This window comes from Vidua chalybeata, chromosome 9, assembly GCF_026979565.1.
Source record: "Vidua chalybeata isolate OUT-0048 chromosome 9, bVidCha1 merged haplotype, whole genome shotgun sequence".
Classification (NCBI taxonomy): domain Eukaryota; kingdom Metazoa; phylum Chordata; class Aves; order Passeriformes; family Viduidae; genus Vidua; species Vidua chalybeata.
The window spans coordinates 6,738,987-6,758,753 of NC_071538.1; the positions used below are offsets into that span (position 1 = coordinate 6,738,987).

Genomic DNA, 19,767 nt, shown 5'->3' on the forward strand with positions numbered 1-19,767 from the left:
GGGGCAGTGTTGCCTGGGGGTATTTTTTCCACAACAAATAAGCCTGGAAAAAAAGTGCACAAATACACTGAGCTTGTGGGACTCCAGTGCCAGGGCTCAGAACTGGCCCAGCTGGAAGTTCCCAGAACAGCTGATTCACACACTGAGGCTGAGGGCAGTGACAGCCTGGAATGTGACAGGGGAAGCCTTTAAACAAGGGGGGGCTTCTTTTATATTTAAATATAGATACAGAAAAAAAGGGTAGGCTGACTCCTAATTAAACTATACGACCCTAAATTGCTTTATGATCTATTTTCTTCCTCCATGCTTTGTTATGTTTATAATTACTCTATCAATTTGTATTTTCTGAATTATTGGCTTTGGAGGCTGAGCTGTGCCCAGGGAGAAATTGCAGAGTTGAGTTCAGTTTATATCTGCAAATTGCTGTGCAATTTAATAATGGTTTTGGGTATTTTCAAACTGCACTGCAGCACCTCAGCTTTTAGTGCAGTAGAACCAAAAGTTTTGGCTTTTCAGTCCTGTTAAAGAGATTTGCAGCAGTTTTAGAGCCACACCAGAGCTGCTGACCCCCCGCAAAGGGGGACAGTGACTGACAGCCACAAACCAGGTTTGTCTCATAAAGCAATTCAGCACCACAACTTCAGTGCTGCCAGGCATGAGTTTAAACTTTACCTGCACTAACTCCTTGTGCTTTTTATCCTGGGAAAGGAGAAAACTTCATGCTGCTTTAGCATTAATTCAAAATTTGGTCCTTTATTAGGCATTTTAGGTTTACAAATGGTAACAAAAGTATGACCCTTCCAAAGAAAACAAATCAAATCCCATTCCCAATGCTCTTCAAAATACTTATTCTTTAAAACAGTCTTTGATTGTTTTGTGTTTAAATAAGCAAAAGGTTTTTCCTGGCTTTCCTTGAGTTGTGTCCATCACACACAGGCTCTTCTGCAGTGCTGGCACCTCTCACTGCGCACTCCCAGTCCTGCAGCTTCAGCTTCATTAACTGATTTTCTTCTGCCCTCTATTCTTGGAGTCCCAGAGTATCACAACATTAAAATACACCAGGAAGAGCAGGAAGTGCAGGCAGGAAACCACGGCCACGGCCAGGGGGAACAAATCCGGCAGGCGCTGGGGAGGAGGCACCGCAGCACCGAGCACTGACAGGACTCCCATCAGCGACAGGGACAGCAGGAACTGCAACACAGCAATGATGGAGCACCTCAGACACAGCTGCCACTCACTGCTGGCTGCTCTGCACTCTTCCACATGGCACACAAAAGTGACACACCCCCCCCTCCACTGATGCTTCAGTGCTGGGAAAAGCCCCAAGGAAGAGGTAAAGGAATAAAATTTGCTTACCAGGCTCTTGACAATCCTGGGAAAGGACTTAAACCAGGACACGTAGCCCTTGAGGGAAAGGGAAAAGGCCTTGAGCTGTAGGTCCTCGGCCGAGGTCTTCTCCAGGATGGAGAAGGAGGCCAGGCACACGGCCAGGAAGGCGGGCGTGGTGACGGCGTAGGGCAGCAGCAGCTCGTCCTTCAGCAGCAGGGGCAGCAGGCTGCGGTGGGGCAGGGCCAGCAGCGTGCCAGGGGAGCCACAGCATGCAGGGAGAAGAGGGAAAACCAGTAAATATATTTATCCTTGCCAGAACTGGGGCAGAACAGGGTTTTCGTGGAATCACAGATGGATTTGGGTTGGAAGAGACCTTAAAGCTCATCCCGTTTCAACCCCGACACCTTCCACTGTCCCAGGGTGCTCCAACCTGGCCTTGGACACTTCAGGGATCCAGGGGCAGCCCCAGCTGCTCTGGGCACCCTGTGCCAGGGGCTGCCCACCCTCCCAGGGAACAATTCCTGCCCAATATCCCATCCAGCCCTGCCCTCTGGAAGCCATTATTCCGTGTCCTGTCCCTCCATGCCGTGTCCCCAGTCCCTCCCCAGCTCTGTTAACAGTTTTTCCAGCTCACCTGAAAGTTGACACAAGTAGAAACCATGTGGCCATGAAGGGGATTTCATTTATGATTAAGCAGACTGGGCTAGAATGGGAGGAAGAAAAAGAGATATCAACTATTCCCTAATCCAACAGCACTCCAGTCCATGCAGGATATCCCCAGGAACAGCAGTGCTGGTGACTGTCCCCACAGCCACCACTGGAAGGACAGACCAGCCTGGCTGTACTTGCACACCTTCATTCACAAGTGATTTAGAAAAGCAAATGCAAAGAGTTGTTAAAATCTATTTGTAAGTGAAAGCAGCATGCACTAAGAAAATGAGGAAGAGATCAAATTTGATCCACAGAAAAATTATTTACTTACACTGACACGAGAAGAATAGATTTTTCATGGACTTGAAAGGAGAACAGGAAAAATGACAAGGCACAGCTGACCTGAGGAGAGAGAGCAGAGGTGTGTCAGCCTGTGACTGCAAAGCACAGCTCTGCTCTGGTGTCTGCAGGTGCAGGCCCTGCGTGGGGGCAGCAGCTAAACGAGCTGAGCTTTCTAATTAACTGCTGCATTTCCTGCAGTGCAAACCCCAGGCACCCAGAGCAGCTCCTGTACCACCCTCACGTACCAAAACCACCTTGTCTGGAAGTTCATCCAGAATTGGTCACAAAGTCCTTCAGGTAGAGCCTCACTCTTGCTCAGCTTCCCTGGCAAGAGCAAGGAATCACAATATTCCCACACACAGGCACTGGCAAATCCCATTCCTGGTTAAGATTTACCCCCATTTTGACACAAAATTTTGCTCCTCATCATGACCAGCCAACAGATAAAGTAAGCAAATTGTCTTTTTATTCCCCCACCAAATAAAAATGTGTAAAACCAATCAGTTCTTGGGAATAAACATTAGTTTTAGGTAATGTGATAAAATTAAAAAGCAAAATTATCTTGTAACTCTGAAACTTGGACCCAGCTCCAGCTAATTTTGATTTCAAGGAGAACTCGGTTTCTGCACAGGAGTCACAGCAATGTGCTTCAATTCAATGATGTGACTAAGAGAAGGCAAACATTTTGGAAAATGGGATGATTTTATTTTCAAACTACTCATAAGCTCACAATGTCCATTTGGGGAATTTTTAATGGAATTTTGCAGCCAGTGAAGGAAGAAAAACTGGCACTTTGGAAGCCAAACAAAAGAGGAGAAATCCCAATTCTATATGAGGTTTAAACGTGTGAAGAATCTTCCAAAGCCTCTTCAGAGGAAGATAATAAAAATACAGAGTTAAATAAAGAAAACTGAGCTTAAGGAACAAGTCTGGGTTTAAAGGCCAGGTCAGAGCCCTGGATCTGGGGAAGTAAAACACTTTTTAACCAAATCCTTCAGCATTTGATGGCTCCCACCCTCTGTGCCCTGCACACGTGCTGCTGGCACTGCTGGTTGCCCTCCAGTGCTTGTGGTGGATACAAAACAAGGAGCAGTGAACAGCAAACACTCACCAAGGCAAATTTAAACCCTCGCAGGGAAGGCTGGACAGTGAGCTTGATACAGGCAGGGAGCAGGCTCAGGAATGTTACAGCAAAACTAAAGGATTGGGGAAGAAAAACAGTTTTAACACATGAGGGACTTACAGTCATTAACACTTCACTCTGCAGAGCCAGACCTGAATTCCTCACTGAGTCAAGGAGAACTGGGAGCTCTGACTTTTAAGAGCATTGAAAGATATTTGAATTCTTTGAATTTGCAAATTTTAACTCAGTTTTAACCAAGCAGCTTAAATCACTATACAGACAAGCAGGGAATTTTTCAGTCATAAATATTCCCAGTATTTCTCCATCATGACTTGGCAGAAAAATACAGTATAGGAAAGAATACAGTCTGAGAAAATTTACTCCTCTTGCAAAAAAAAATTGTAGATACAAACTACCTAAGGCACTCCAGCTATGTCTTACCTGAGTTTTAGCTGAGTTCGAGGGGATATTACATTCTTTATCTTTATAAGGACACTTAAACTGCACCAAATATTGGCTACTTTATCCTGGAAGGAAATAAAAAGGTAATCAGTGATAATTATATATAATTACACTCACGTTTGTGGGAAAAATGGGGCTTGGGAGGTGGGGATTGTCTGGTTTCTACCATGAGAGTACAAATAACACTGGCAGGAGTACATCACATTCTCAGATGTACTGGGGATGATTGTGCTCCTCAAAAATGGAAATTTTCAAGAGACCAAATTAAAACAGGCTCTAAAATAAGTGAGAAACAGTTCTTCAGCACAAGAGACCACAACTTAACCCATGAGAGCAGGCGTTTTGTGGAGCTAAGGCTGTGAAACTGTCCCTGAGTAAACCCTGGCCCATTTCCTCCCGTACCTGCCTGTGCTCGCTGCCCGCTAGCACTCACAGAGTTAACCCCCAATAAATCAAGAAGTCTAAAGACATTAGCACTTGTGCTAGGATCACTTTCAAAATTAAATTTGTAACTGCAGCTCTCCTGCTGGTGAAACTCATCCCCAGACAGCTGCTGGAGGCACAGCTGTGTAGACACAACTCCCAGCAGCAACTGAGCCCCCTCGGTCCCCGCTGCCAGCGCCCGGAATCTGCCGGGGATTCCGGGGAACACAGCCCTGGCAGCACCAGCAACCTCCTCCTCACAGCCAGGCTGAATTTCCAGCCACCAGCAAGTGTTCCCAGGCTGCAAATGGGAACTGGCACACCCTGGCTGCAAATGGGAGCTGCACAGAACCTGTCACACCCCAGGCCAAGTTACTGAGCGCTGCTTACGTGGACAAATTCTCATTTTATCTCCATCAGCATCCAGCAAGTCACTGCCCTGAGCAGCTCAGAAAATATTTGGGCTAATATTAGACTAAAATCCTCCAGCTCTTTCAGACTCATTGGTTATTGTCATTTAAAGATTTTATTTTTAAACTTGGTACTCAATAAAAGGTGTGGTGAGCAAAATTATATTCCTTTATAAATTCCAAATAATTGTCAAGGAAAAGGGTCACTGTTTTTTTTGGGAGTGTCTTTTTTGGAGAGGTTGTTTGGTGTTTGCTGGAGTTTTTAAAATAAGCTAGCAGAGAATACATTAAGAACACCTCCACTGCCTTTGGTACATCAGCACTAACTTTTGGGGGGGGAAAAGTGCCAGTTGAGATATTATTTACATCTGAAAAACATTAAAAGAATAATTAAGATTAATCAAACTACGTGAGAATTTGTTTTAACCCTTGTGATAACCTGGAAATTCAAAGCTTCATTTTCTGGGTTAAGCCTGAAATTGAGAATCTGCTGTAAAAAGTGTAATATTGACTCGTGGCCCAGTTAAAATAGCAGCAACTCCCTGTGACCTCGGACATGGGAACCCCTCTTTTTCTCCCAAATTCCTGTGGCATTGCCATTCCAGAAATGAGGAATGGAGTGACTGGATTAAGGCTCAGCACCTTCAGCATGGGCATGCTCACACCATGAGCAAAACCAAAAGCAGAAGTGGCCTAAAAATTTTGGGAAATATTGTGGAAACTGCAGAAGGTGAGTCAAAAAGAAAGTTCTAGGCTGTATCTAAAACATAATTTAAAAAAAATATTAATCCCATTGAAAAGAGGGGAGCAGAACCCAAGAGGCCAAAGCCATTGACTTTCAAGGTTACATCTTCTAACACTGTCAATTACTATGGAATCTACTTCAATGGAAAAATGTATGGATTGAAGTATGGGTTTGATGATGGGATAAGTGTTGTCTCCTGGTATAATATCCTGGAAGATGCCAGCTGAGCTGGGGTTAAACACTGGATTAAATAACTGGCAAGAAACGACTGCTGAAGAAGCCGTCTCGAGTTACTCGCCCTGCGCTGTGTCTCCCCCATGAAATCCTAAAGGTCAGCCTGAAGGTTTCTCCAGGGATCTAAGAATACAGGACAGGGCAGTGGGTGGGAGAAGAAAACATGCATGCCTCAAACAAGCCTCTGTCAATGGGAAAGAGTCTTCTGAGTACTTGCATGATTTGTTCCACGTCGGTGCCGAACGGGAGCCAGCAGGCAACGAAGGACACCAGCACTGTCCCTGCCAGTTTAGCCAACAGCACCAACCTGCAACAGGACAGCACATCAGCACAGCACCAGCAGTGCTGGCACAAATCCTGCCAGGCTCATCCTGCAGGACAGGAACACGTCACACAGGTGCCTCCCACAGGAATGCCCATGTGCAGACAAGGACAACCCCATTCCCCGTGCCAGGCTGATTCCTGAGGAAGACAGAACACTTTAAACACGCTTACCCCTTTCCTTTCAGCCCCTTCTTGAAGCACTTTCCAAGTAAATAGCAAAAAAAGGGCAGGGAATGGTAGAGCTCCATTTGCTTGTAATTTAAGGCCAAGCAAAATGCCACAGAGCCCAGTAGGTCCCAGTCATGGGACAAACAAAGGACAGCCCACAGGGCCAAGCCAAGGCTCACTGAGTTGTATATGGTTTTTTATGTCAAGGACAAGACACACATCTCACTTCTGGAAGGCAGCAATTAGTGACCTGAGGGAAAGCAGAAATAGCTTGTAAAATGAGTTTTGCCATGTTAGTTTTAAGAACATATTGCCAGTTTTGACTATGTTGTCCCCAAAGATAATAAAATCACTTCCATTGAAAGTGTAATTTTAACATTTCCAAAGTTTGATTCAGAGCTTGCCCAGGCAAATCTGAGGGCAAATTCTGTTTGTGTTAATTACACATGTAATTACACATGCATTCAGCCAACCCAGATTTTGGTGGCACTGACAGTTCTCTGCAACAAGCAACATCTTCTTCTTGGTATTTACATGAGTAATGATAAAGCTCTCACAAGCTTTCCCTTCCAGCTCCCACAAGATACGTGCAGAATATTCAAATATGTCAGTGTTGAAATTATGTATAATTTCCTTTAAGGACTTCTGAAGGGTTTGTGATTCTGTTACACACACAAGGCACCCTCATCCATGACCAGTTCCCTGACTGCTAATCCTGCTCAAACAATGAGTAACAGTTGCTAAAAAAAATGTTACTGCCTTGTGACTTTGAAAGAGCTTCCCAGGCTCAGGAGATCTTGAAGAGCCTAAGCTACACTTACTATTAAACTGCAACAAAGTTTCGTAATTTTTGTACACTGTAACAGAAGCTTTGGTTTTTACTTGGTTTTTGAAAAGCTTAGTAAAACCAGCAAACACCAGAATCCCAGATGATTTGATGTGGAAGGGACCTTAGAGCCCATCCAGTGCCACCCCCTGCCATGGCAGGGACACCTTCCACTGTCCCAGGCTGCTCCAACTTGGCCTTGGGCACTTCCAGGGATGCAGGGGCAGCCACAGCTGCTCTGGGCACCCTGTGCCAGGGCCTGCCCACCCTCCCAGGGAGGAATTTCTCCCTAATATCCAATCCAAACCCACCCTCTGGCAGAGGGAAGCCATTCCGTCCTGTCCTGTCACTCCACCCCTTGTAAACAGTCCCTTGTATTTCTTGTATTGTCAGAAATGTCACAATATTTTGTTTTTCCTCTGTCAACCTAAGCAGCTGTGACAACACATCCAGCTTGCCCACGGAGCTCTCAGCCCACTCACATTTCCCACTCCACATCACCAGGTGTATTTGACACCTCATTGATTTCACATCAGCAAACTCACAGCGAGAGGCCCTGATCGTGCAGAGGTGCAGCAGCTCAGAGACACCAATCTCTGCCTTGCTGGAGCTGCTCAGAGGGTGGCATTGGTCACATCAGAGTGGCAGGGCTGGCACAGAAATCTGCAGGAAATCCCTGCCTCAGCAGCAGCTGCTGCACCTCCAGCACGGGCTGAGCTGACAGCATTGGGCTGCTCCTGTACAAAGCCAGTAGAAAAGCAGGATTGTTATTAATAAAGAGCCCCTGTGAAGGTGTCACCAGCCAGCCCTGAACTCACCTCCCTGAGCTGCGCAGCCAAGGCAGAAGGGGAGGTTTTACAGAGCTGAACATTTCACACAGCTCCACCTGCCACTGCTCTGCCATCCTAGGAAGATCTAAGGGGATTCCCTCTGCACACACAAATCACAGGAGCACAACCCATCACTCTCCTCCCTGTCACAACCCCACTGATGCTGCCTGCAGTGAAGTGACTGACAGGGAGATGAGCTGGAGGCATGGGAAGAATGATATTCATGTTGGGATTGATTTGTGCCAATATCAATAATTTTTATCTCCAATATGTTTCAGACTTGCAGCTTCCTTTGATATCTCTGTTTGAGGTGGGCAGAACCCCGCAGATGACTTTGTACACCAAAGTCACCCCGTGCTCAGCTAACAAGTGCTAAGGAGCAGTAATTCCATAAACAGAAATTCATTTCCATGCAGAACAAGGATACTGGAAGTGCCCATGGTCGATAAGGATGAGACCTGGGTAAAGCAGGATGCAGAGAGCACTGGAAACCTGGCAAGAAGGATCAAAAAAGAGGGGAAAAATAATTAGTCCAAAATTAGGCATTAGGGGAACTTCTGCTCCAGTACAAAAATGTGTCCCTCCATGGTGCATCCTATATGTAGGAATCTTATTCTCTACAAGTAATCATCTGCCAGAAATATTTTGGGGAATAAACAAGGATAAAAGTTTGCCATAAATTAGAAAATATTTAATATTGCCTGCCCTTTAAAACAGCTCAAAGACCAGCTACACCTATCTTAAACCACTCCAAGAATCAGGAAACTTGTTATTCCAAAATCTACTGTAAGGAGTGTTCACGACAAAGCAGTTCCCAAATCCCCCCCCGCCACACCACAAATCTTTCTTTTTTTTTTGTTTTTTTTTGTTGTTTTTTTTTTTTTTTTTGTTTGTTTTGTTGGGATTTTTTGTGGTTTTTTTTTTTTTTTTTGTTTTGTTTTGTTTTTGTTTTTCTAATCGAGTAATAACTTCATGGAAAATCTTGTTATTAAAAGCATTAAAATAATTGCTGTAAGATACAATAAAGGCTTTTTTAATGTTTTAAAGTGAAAAGCCTATAACATGAGCTATAGTGGTTGCCATCAGTTTTACATGGAAGCCATCAGGGTGTTCTAGGTGTTAATTAACTCAGCGTTACACTTTCTGCTCTGTACTAACAGTGTTTTCTCTGTTTAATTTGCACACACCAGGTACTTGCCTTTTTTTTAGCAGATGTTTCTTTCAAGGAAAAACAATATAAAATAACTGCAGGGATATAAACCAGCAAATCAGCAACAAACACTGCAAAATAAAGATTAACTTTCCATTAGAATCCTCCCACAAGGAGGAGGCAAGGAAAATACACAGGCAAATAAACATCAAAATATCAGAAATAAACTGGGCAGATCCACTTCAAAGGACAAAAAGAACCAGGTCTACAGAATTTGATCTTGTTAATGTTTCTAAGGCTCATTTCTGATGTCCCAAAGCTGCTGCTTCCACGTGTTCAGCTGTCCTGGCTCCTGGCACAGCCTCAGTCACTCTCTAGTTCCTCACATGCCACAAGCAGGGCAGGCATTCGGGAATGCCCCAAAGAAATCAGCCCTGCCTGGACCCAGGTTGTGGGACAGGACAGAGAGGCTGGGGCACAGTGAAGAAACTCCAGATTATCCCAGTCTCTGTGTGAATTACCAGTGATGGGGATAAGGAGACTGAAAGCAGGGATTTGGCTTTGATCACCTGCCTACAGCAAGGATTTGTGAGAAGGGACAAGAAAAGAGAGACAGCAGGTTCCCCTGCTGTATGTCCAGCAGGTGAATTCTTCTTGAGTTGTCTTAAAAACTCAAGAAAAACCTCAGATTATTTCTACAAACCACTTTCAGCAAATGTGCAGTGGCTCCAAGAAGGAATGGAGATGTTTAAATATTTCAGTTATCCAGGGATGAATGGTTTTGCCAGCTTAAGCCACAACTAAACAAATATAACCAAGGTGTTAGCAAAACAAATACACTGATGCTTAAAATACAGCTGCCATTGACCACCCTGAATTATTTTAAAGCACTCTTCTAATGGCCCCTGTTAAAAATGTTTATCAGCTCTCCAGATCCATCAGTGTTGTGTCAAGAGAGTTGATTTCAAAATTAATAAAGACCATTTCAAGGGTAATTAAATACTAGTGATTTTTATTTTTTTTTCAATTCAATCAATTACCAGAGAGCAGACTGAGAGGTTTGTGAAGTACAGAAAAGCTATTGATGAACAACAAATTCTGCTGTTGCAATCAGAAAGCATTTTGTGTTAGAAAAAGCAAAAGACATTTCAAATGAAAGAAAATAGTAACAAGGAACAAGAGTTCATTGGCCACATTGTTTGCTGTCCTACTGCTGCAGCCAAATTATGGTACAAATCTTCTTCTGCATTTGTTTGCAGTTCAAAATAATCAAATGGTGGAAGACAAATTTAGAATACAAGCAGTAAAATAAATTTTTACTTTTTTTTTCTCACAGTAAAAATACTAAATATTTCTGCCTCTGAGATCAGCTCCTAAAGAAGATCTCTGATACCTCCAGAGATTAAGTCAGGAAAAGCCAGGCTACGTGTAAAATAATTTTACAATAAAAACCAAGATATGCTAAAAAGAAAAGACTATCAGAATAGAAGGGAAAACAAAAATAGTTTTCAAAATTAAAAAGTGGGTCTATGCTACAAAGAGCAGTTGTGTTTTAGTGTTTTTAATCAATTAATTGGGTTGAAAACTTGTTTCTATATTTTATATTTATAGCTTCACAAATGATGGCAGAGAAGGAAATAATGCACGGATTTGGCTCAGAAATGGACCTGCAAAACCATCCAGTTAAAAACCTGAGAACAAACCAGTAAAGACAGAGAAGCTGCATATTAAACATGCTGAATTAGTAAGCAAGACAAATGTGCAGGATGATCCCAAGGAAATATAATCTTCCTACCTGTTGTACGCATAAATAACTTATGGGGCTGGCTCTCATAGCCCCGAGATGTGTGCAGAGCAACCCAATCAGGATTTATTAACTTTGCACTGTAAAACAAAGTACAGACACATCAAAATGCAGACAGTTCTCATTTCCCTTTACACTCCTTGCAGCAATAAAGATGACATAGACAGGAGCAGATTCCAAGAATTAAGATGAATGAGAAGAAATATTTCAGAGAGCAATAGTGATCAATGAAAGCTTTTCCTCACCACTAGATCAGTTTACACTATAGACTGCTTCACAATTAAAAAAAATAACCTTTGGAAACAGTAAAAATGGAATACAATATTTATTAGGACAAGATAACCACCTCCAGTCTGGTTCCTGGACTTTAAAAAAAAACAATTGTAAATACCTTTCATGCTTAAGTATTAAATATAAACCATTTACAGTTCACATAGATGCCCCACATAGCTGTGCCTGTGCACTTTAACCTACATTCTTATTCCATAAGTCTCATTCCAACAGCAGCAAAGCCCTTGTGGAAAAAGTATTCCAATAACAGAATTCTATTTACATGATATCCACTCATCAAATGTCACTTGGGCTCTGCACACACGAGAGCTTTCCCAGGCAATGCCCCCTGTTCCTACAGCACTTTCCCCTGGCCATCCCAGATCCAGCAGTGGCTTGTAGGGAAAGCTGAATATCCAGAAAGAAAAATGTAACACAGGATTTCAAGCACTGGACTTACATGTAAGCACACACAAAACTGTGATAGGCAGTGAGAGGTGGGTAATCGAGGCCCCAGTACTGCAGGTTGTTGTCACTTGTATTGAAGTACCTAAAAAAAATAAAATTCGATTTAAAGACTACATTTCCAGCTTGGTTTTGACCCAAGGAAAAGACTGAACAGTAAATGCATTCCAAATCCAAAATAAAAGGTGGCAGCATCTATACCTGCCTAATTTTACTTCACATTAAATAAGTCTCAAGCAACAAAATAACAGCAACAGTGATGCAGAGTTCACATATTTGTGGTTGAAAAAAAGGCTGCTAAAGCTCACTTCAGTGGAAAGAAAAGCTCCTGGTTCTACCTCCAAACCCAGGCAGACCATGTGCAAGGAAGGAAAAGGATTTTCCCATTTGGGATTATGTGGTGCCAGGATTTCTATGGCAGCAGACAAAATGAAGTCACCACTTCCAAGTGAGATCAGAGGGGTTTGTGCAAGGAGAAGTTCCAGCAATGAGGAACAGCCCCTTCCCACCTCCCAGTGAAACACTGCCTGGCTGCTCCCAGTGCCACGGGGCAGGCTCTTGGCTCTTCCACTTCCTCTCTTCAAATGCAGCCAATTTTTGACAGTTATAATAGTAAATGATATTTCTTGAATTCTTTATGAGCTGCCTGAAGTGTCTTCTGAACAGATGATAAATCACATTTCTTTGAGTTGCATCCTTGCCTCTTATCCTACAATTCAAGATTGCTCCTGCCAAGGCAGTGCAGATTCTTTATGCAGAATGTCACAGTTTGCAACTTTCAGGGAATTTGCCAGTTTTTGGGGTTTATTTTTTCACTTTACCTTCCATAAAGTTTTCAATAAAAAAAGAAAAACAACCCTTATATACCCAGTAACATTTAGTAAGGAAGCTTTCAGAGTTTTAATGAGCAGTAGGAAAAAAAAAAAAAAAAGAAGTTCCTAAAGCACTTTACAGAATAATATAAACCAGAAATATTTAAATTCTAGAATGCAATCCCTTTCACATCAGCCAAGATGTGCTGTTCCAAACACCCACTTTGCTGTATTAGAGATTCAATTCCCACAGCAGACCCAACCCAAAAAAACCCTTCCATTATAAATATAAAATTACATCAATTACAAAACCAGAGAGCAAATACAAGCCCAAGGTGCTCACCTGGCAGCCCCTCAGCTAAACCCAGCCTGCAGCAGTGTCTGAGCTGGCCCCTGGGAATGCCTGGGAATATTGGCTGCTATAACTCCTAATTTTAAGGAGATACAGTTCAGTGTAACAGAGTGGATCAAAGCTGCCAACTCCATTATTATGTAACACCTCTTATCCCAACTCTGGCACAGTCAGGGTTTGGATATCAGGAAAAAAAAAGGACAAAAATGAGAATATAGGAACAACAAGATAATCTGAGGTCACTGCACAGACTCATCTGCAGAGTTCACATGTATTTACAGAATACAAGTGAATTAATTTTCTATTTTGTCAAATTAGTCTGTTCCCCAACAGACAGCCAGGGAAAAATTACACCATACACCCAAAACACCCCTGTCCTTGCTGGAAGATTAACTGGAATTCCAATATATTCCAATTTGAGTTGTAGCACACATAGGGACTAAATTTTTACTCTACAGAATATTAGCAATAATGCAAAAATAAATAAAATATTTAGAATCATTCTCCTCCTGTTTTATATGATCTGTACAAATGAAGTTCACCACACTTAAATCTAGAATCCAGAATTCCCACATTTAAAAATCTCATGGATCATGGAAGCAAACAATGAACTCAGAGGTGTAAAATACAAGCAGGATTTCCTCCCATTCTCCCTTTGTAAGCACCACCTACCACTGCCTGATGGGTAAGTTGTAGGTGATTTCTTGCCAGTGCCTCTGAGCCTCGTAGTCTCCGTACATGGGTGGTTTTCCTGCCCCTAAGAAGAGAGGACACAGCATTCAGGACATTATTTGGTTTATAGATTGCTTTCCCCCAGTTATGTATTGCATATTAATGACTAATTTTATTCTCCATTCCTCTATATTGAGAGCAAATAGAGATCTCACCATGCGGTCTAACAGAGAGAAAAAAAAAAGTTATGTGTTCTTTTGGCTTTCTGGAGATTTCTGCAATGAGCATTTATCAAGATACTCTGCTGTGAAGAACTGCTTCCTCATCTGACAAAAAAAAATCATTTCCAAGTGCAGATGAAAAATGTGGTACTTTCCCTGAACTAGGAAAATGCACATAAAGGACACGTTACAGTGATTCTGTGGGAACTGCTGCATCCCTTGGCGTGTGATAATTGTCAATATTCTCACTTGTTTCAGCCATGTCATGGTGCCTCACTATTAATATCATTTTAATACTAATATTTGCCATTTTCATGGAAAAGAAAGCTTTCTCAATGCAAATACTTCAGATGTCAAATACTCCCCTCGATGGAAGCCTAAGTGTGATAATGGCAGAGTGCAAAGCATCTTCCCAGAGTTTATTTACTTCTATTAACCTGATCATTGAGAACAGAAACTGGACTGATTGTGCTCCCAGTGAAATATTGACATGAGCCAGACAGAGATTTAAGAGGTTCTTTAAAATATAGGAAAGCCATCTCTGGTTTTACCCATGATCTATGTTTGTGGGAATCCCACGAGCTCAGCAATGTGCAATTCATTCCCAGAAAGTGCAAAGGACCTCTTATCTCTGCTCATTTCTTCCTGGGGGGTGGAGAGAGCAGAGTAGCTCCACTCTCACACATTCAAATTAAAGTTTCCCAAATAAGTGAGGTCACTGGAGTTTCAACAGTCAATTCTGTAGCTGTAAGTCCAGTGGAACAAAGAATCTGCCACTGGATTTTTGAAATACAAAATAGATATTACCCAAATTTAGAGTGTTTGAGTGTGTATCAATTACTCAATCTCAAGGGGAAAAAAAAGGATGAAAAAATTAATTGGCTTCAGAATGATCAAAAGTTCCTAATCCAAAGGTTTGATTATTAAAAGCCAATTACTGATCTGTTAGTTTGACAATGCACATTTAGCTTCCATCTACAGAAAGCACCAAGTACACAGACAAGCTAAGTTAAAAAATTAATAAAACTGGAATATTTTATTTTAAAAGGCTCACAAATACCTTAAAAGTAGTGATCTTATCCAGTTTTATTGTTAACCTGGGAACAGATTTTTTTAATGGGTTTGAAGCTGCCTCTCAATACCTGTATTTAGCAGGAGTTTGGACATGCCTTAAAAATCATGCATTAACCTATGAAACCAAATTTTTCCTCAGTAATTCTCCAAGACCCGGTCATCACTAATGGTAACTTTTCAAAACCAGGTATTAGTTTCTGCTTTTTCACTGAATTCCAGAGACAGATCCAAAGGCAAGCTGATGGCAAGGAACAGGGCAGGAATGAGACAGAGATCCAAGGGTGCACAGTAAATGAGGGTGGAATTAAAAGTTTATCACATCTGCAGGAAGTCAAAGAGAAAAAAAAAATCCCAGTGGATTTATGTGTTTGACAGCTCTGACACGGGAATTTGTCTTTTTACAGCCAGCCAATGCTCAAAGTTAAGCTTTAATAATTTGCTGGACTGGATCAGATTCAGCTTTTCCTATTCCAAAAGCAGTTATATCAGCTGGGGAGGAAATAAGATTTTAAAATTGTTATTTTAGCTCAGGCTTTATTTTAGACTCTCTTCCACAATCTTGATTGGTTTGAAATTAAATCAACTTCAAAAATCTAGTTAGCAACGGAATTCTAAATAAATCCTCTGCACTGCAAGAGAAATTCAGTGTATGCCTGAAGACAGGGTGTTTGCTGCCTAGAAATGGGTAAAAACCTCAGTTACCTACAGATCTCTCAGAAATGGCATTTTGAGAAAGCAAACTCAAACCAAAACAACTGGAAATGCAGTTCAGCTTCAAGCAAATTCTTCAAGTAAATGAAACCCAGAACTACCAGTTTAAAATCACCAGAATGCTCCTGAGCAGCTCCAGCTACTGAAGGGATGAGGCTCCCCTTTGCCTCAAAAAAAAACCAGAGTAGAATTTAACTTGTGATTCTTTGGGCTGATGAGGATTAAGAGTATTGGTTCATTTTTTATCTTTTTTTAAGTTTGCAGAGAGCAAGCCTTGTGCAAGCTTATTCCAAGTGTGGGAATGGAACTGGGAGGCTTGGAAAGGAGCTTGCTAATTCTTTGCAAGCCTTCTGACACGAGGAGGAGAAAAACTCATCCATTACCAGAATGTAGCTCTGGCTCCTGCTGTAAACAAGCTTAAGGAGGTACAGCTACAAGGCAGTCATTGTTCACTCCATGTCACCTCTGCACTGTCTTCATTAGCACCAGGATTAGCCAAATATAAGCTAAATAAAAATATAAATAATAAGGTTATATGTGCTACAGGATTTTAAAGACAATATGAGGCAAATGTACAAGTGGACTGCAATATTCTGCAAATAAAGGCACAGGGGAAAACAGGCAGATATTGATCCAAAAACATTAATGATCATCAGCACCACCCAAAAAAAAAGTAATCGTCGGTTTTTTCCAGTGCTCTGCTCCAAACTGTGATGTTAATCATGGCACACTTCAAAAAATAAGAAAAAAGAATTCTCAGGGAAATCAAGTGGAACTAAAATATAACAACAGCTGAAACAACACATTGCTTCCTCTGTATGATTTTCTATAAACACCCATAAAATAAATAAGCAATAAATACCACTCATTTGCATTTCTCCCAAGCCCCATATCCCTCTCCCAGGGGCTGCTGCAGCCTGTGCAGGTGCCTTACCTGAGTAGGAGCCCAGGGACACAGCCCAGCGCACGGTGAGTGCCAGCAGCACCGTCAGAGTCATCAGGCTCCACTTCTCCATGGCTGGGGCACTGCAGGCACCTGGGGACACAGCAGGAGCACTGCTACAGCACCAGCCAGCCTTCTGTGCTCAGCCACCACTGCTAAACAACCCCCACACCAACAGCTCACTGCGTTATTAACAAGCACAGGGTTTAAAAAGCGAGTCAATGTCCCAGGGTTAAGTTAACGCCACTTCTTTCCTCAGTTAAGAGCGCCACAGCCAGATCGTGCAAAGTGCACATCTGGTCCAGGCACCACTGCTGGTTCAAACAAAATAAAAGTTATTTCAAAGTTAATTGGTGTCAGGAGACATTATTCTCCATCCTTCCACCCCCACAAAGCAACAGGGCTGATGTCCCAGCAAGCTTATTGCACCACTCTAAGGATCCAGTAAAAGGAAGAAATATTGCCAGGTCTGACAAATTGAAGGCTGTGTGCATGAAACTCAGAAAGCAAGAAACAGGAAAATTATTATGTTGCCCTGAAAAAATAATATTTATAATATGCAAAAAAAAAAAAAATCTAAAAAAGTTGTCAAACAACTAACTATAGAATATGCATGCTTCAACCCAGAGAATCTGAAAAATTTTAGTCTGAACTAGGAAAAAAGTGGGGAAGAAACTACTCCAGTCTTGAAGGGTACAACTGCCACAGACTTTCCTTGCAGAAAAGGCATCATTTGATTTAAGTGAGTTTAATACACTTGCTACTGAACAAAACCAAAAATCCCATACAGCAGAAGCACTGAGCTGCTGTTTTAGTTACAGACAAGCAACATCTAAGGCATATTTAGTTTATTCTTCTCCAACTCCACCCATATTTATTTACTATTCACAGAAAGGTGTGAAACCAGCACCACCACCAAGGGGAAAAAAGAAGTTAATTAATAACATAAATCTGTGGCAGCAGATCTCCATCTATAGGTAGGAAGGTGAACACTGATATTTGCATGTTTTCACCTGTGCCTAAGCCACAGGGGAGGCGCTTTAATCTAAATAAAAGATACATCTGTCCTTTTCTATCTTGCCACAACGTTAGTTAATTATACCTTCTTAATTATTACCTATCACCAGCCTCACCTACAGACTCCCTCATCTCTGTTTCACTCATTTACTTTTGCCATTCCCTACATTTGGAATAACAATTGTTTTCTGGGATATTGAGTTTCTTTCTCTGCTCTCAAAGGCGGCCCTTAAAATATTCATTCCTCCTTATTTTTCACCTTTAATAATTATCCCATACTACCTATAACAAAAAGCCATGCTTTTATTAAATTCTAAAGCATAGAACTCTTAATTCTTGGTATCCTGTGGGTAACAATGTTAGGAATAATTTTCAGGGGATGATAATGCCAGTTTGGTCAATCCCAAACTTTTCACCTTCCCCTGGATGTGCAACACCTGAGCAGGTGATCTCAGGATCCCACCTGTAAGCATGAGGTGAAAATCAGAGCTAAAAAAAAAAAACCAAAAAAAACCACTATCCTTCCACACTGCCTACGATGAAGAGTCAGGTAAATAACACCAGTAACTTCCAGGCCCTGGCCCAAGGAAGCTGACAGAACTCAGCCACAGATGCGTGGCCCTGAATAGAACTTCTTTTAAAACACTTCATTTCAGCAGCTGAAAAACGCACGCACCGAATGAAGAATTTCATTCGCTGCAGCAATACCTGTCTACAACCCTGCTGTTTCCCTAATCCTAGTCAGGAGACGCCTTTATCCCTCACCTCACCCCTCGCCCTGCCCGGGCCTCCTCAGAGCCCCAGGGCGGGCTGGCGCTGCGGGGCTCGCACCGGGGCCGAGCTGCGAGCCCACCCGAGCTGCCCCCGGCCACCAGCGGACCCCGCTGCCCCTCGGCCCCCTAAGAATCCTCGACCGGCTCTCCCTTACCTTCCTCAGCCTTTCAGCCCGCTAAGAATCCTCGACACGCTCTGCCTCGGCCCCCTCAGCCTTTCAGCTCCCTCAGCCTTTCAGCCCCCTGAGCCTCCTTGACCCGCTCTCCCTCAGCCCCCTGAGCCTCCTCGACCCGCTCTCCCTCACCCCCCTCAGCCTTTCAGCCCCCTCAGCCTCCTTGACCCGCTCTCCCTCACCCCCCTCAGCCTTTCAGCCCCCTCAGCCTCCTCAGCCTCCTCGACCCGCTCTCCCTCAGCCCCCTCAGCCTTTCAGCCCCCTCAGCCTCCTTGACCCGCTCTCCCTCAGCCCCCTCAGCCTTCTCAGCCTTTCAGCCTCCTTGACCCGCTCTCCCTCAGCCCCCTCAGCCTTTCAGCCCCCTCAGCCGGCTCACCCCACAGCCCCCTGACCGCCCTCACCCTCGTCACCGCACAGCCCCCTCACCTCCCCGAGCCGCTCAGCCCCCGCAGCCGCTCTCAGCCCCCGCTCGCCCCCGGGCTCCCCTCAGCCCGGCTCCCCTCAGCCCGTCCCGCCCGCGGGCTCTCACCGGGCTCGGGCCGGCGCGCGCGCTTCCGCCTGCGCGGCGCCTTCCGGGCGGGCTCTGCGCGTGCGCGGGGCGGGAAGCGGGAGCGCCTCAGGGACGCTCCGCCATGGATGGGGCCGGGCTGGGAGGGCTGCGGCCGGCTCCGGCTGGAGGGGACGCTCCAGGGGGACCTCAGAGCCCTGTCCAGTGTCTGACGGGGCTCCGGGAGAGCTGGAGGGACTCTGGACAAGTGACCCAGAGGGCAGGGGTAGATGGGATGTTGGGGAGGAATTGCTGGCTGTGAGGGTGGGCAGGCCCTGGCGCAGGTGCGCAGAGGAGCTGCGGCTGTCTCTGGATCCCTGGAAGTGTCCGAGGCCAGGTTGGATGGGGCTTGGAGCACCTGGGACTGTGGAAGGTGTCCCTGCCCATGGCAGGGGTGGCACTGGATGGACTTTAAAAGGTCCCTTCCAACCTAAACCAGTCTGGGATTCATGTTTTTCTACCATGCCAGCTAGCTGGGGAGCAGCCCTTTACAGCTTGGAGACAATACCTGGGAACAAAGCACAGGATCCCAGGCTGGGTCAGGCTGGAAGGGACCACAGTGGAGTCATCTGGTGCCACCTCCCTGCTCCGGCAGGGCCATCCCTGAGCACGGTTGTGTCCAGACAGCCTTGAGTATCTCCAGCGAGGAAGACTCTGGAATGTCTCTGTGATGTACCATAGGCCTCGCTTTTAAACCTTTCAGTCTTGCCCCTTTTAATTCTCTTGGAGGTCTTGACAAAGTCTAGAGCATAACAAAAATCAGAGAACCACAGGATGGGTTGAAAGAGACCTCAAAGATCATCTCATTCCTGGGCAGGGACACCTTCCACTGTCCCAGCTTGCTCCAAACCCCATCCAGCCTGGTCTTTTCTTCTGGTTGTGTGTCTGACTGAGGTCAGGGCATGAAACTGAATAG

At 44.0% G+C, this 19,767-nt stretch overlaps 1 protein-coding gene across 1 annotated transcript; it reads right to left on the minus strand.

Annotated features, from left to right (window-relative positions):
• Window positions 1–726: 726 nt before the first annotated feature.
• On the minus strand, window positions 727–18,872 carry ALG6 (ALG6 alpha-1,3-glucosyltransferase). The gene is made up of 15 exons (XM_053949927.1): window positions 18,834–18,872; window positions 16,333–16,434; window positions 13,393–13,477; window positions 11,552–11,641; window positions 10,813–10,901; window positions 9,066–9,148; window positions 8,295–8,359; window positions 6,215–6,400; window positions 5,933–6,026; window positions 3,887–3,972; window positions 3,434–3,518; window positions 2,312–2,382; window positions 1,964–2,032; window positions 1,357–1,555; window positions 727–1,191 (listed from the first exon to the last, which is right to left on the minus strand). Exons 2-15 carry the CDS (start codon window positions 16,412–16,414, stop codon window positions 997–999), a joined length of 1,479 nt encoding a protein of 492 aa, XP_053805902.1. The 5' UTR covers window positions 16,415–16,434; window positions 18,834–18,872; the 3' UTR covers window positions 727–996.
• Between the last annotated feature and the right edge of the window lie 895 nt (window positions 18,873–19,767).

Excerpts from the sequence above, each read along its gene's own strand:
- ALG6 (XM_053949927.1), bottom strand. The coding sequence starts at position 16,414 with ATGGAGAAGTGGAGCCTGATGACTCTGACGGTGCTGCTGGCACTCACC. Across the intron at positions 2,033-2,311 it reads TCTATTCTTCTCGTGTCAGT|CCCAGTCTGCTTAATCATAA; the intron begins GTAAGTAAATAA and ends CTCCCATTCTAG. Across the intron at positions 1,556-1,963 it reads CTACTTGTGTCAACTTTCAG|CCTGCTGCCCCTGCTGCTGA; the intron begins GTGAGCTGGAAA and ends GCCCCACCGCAG.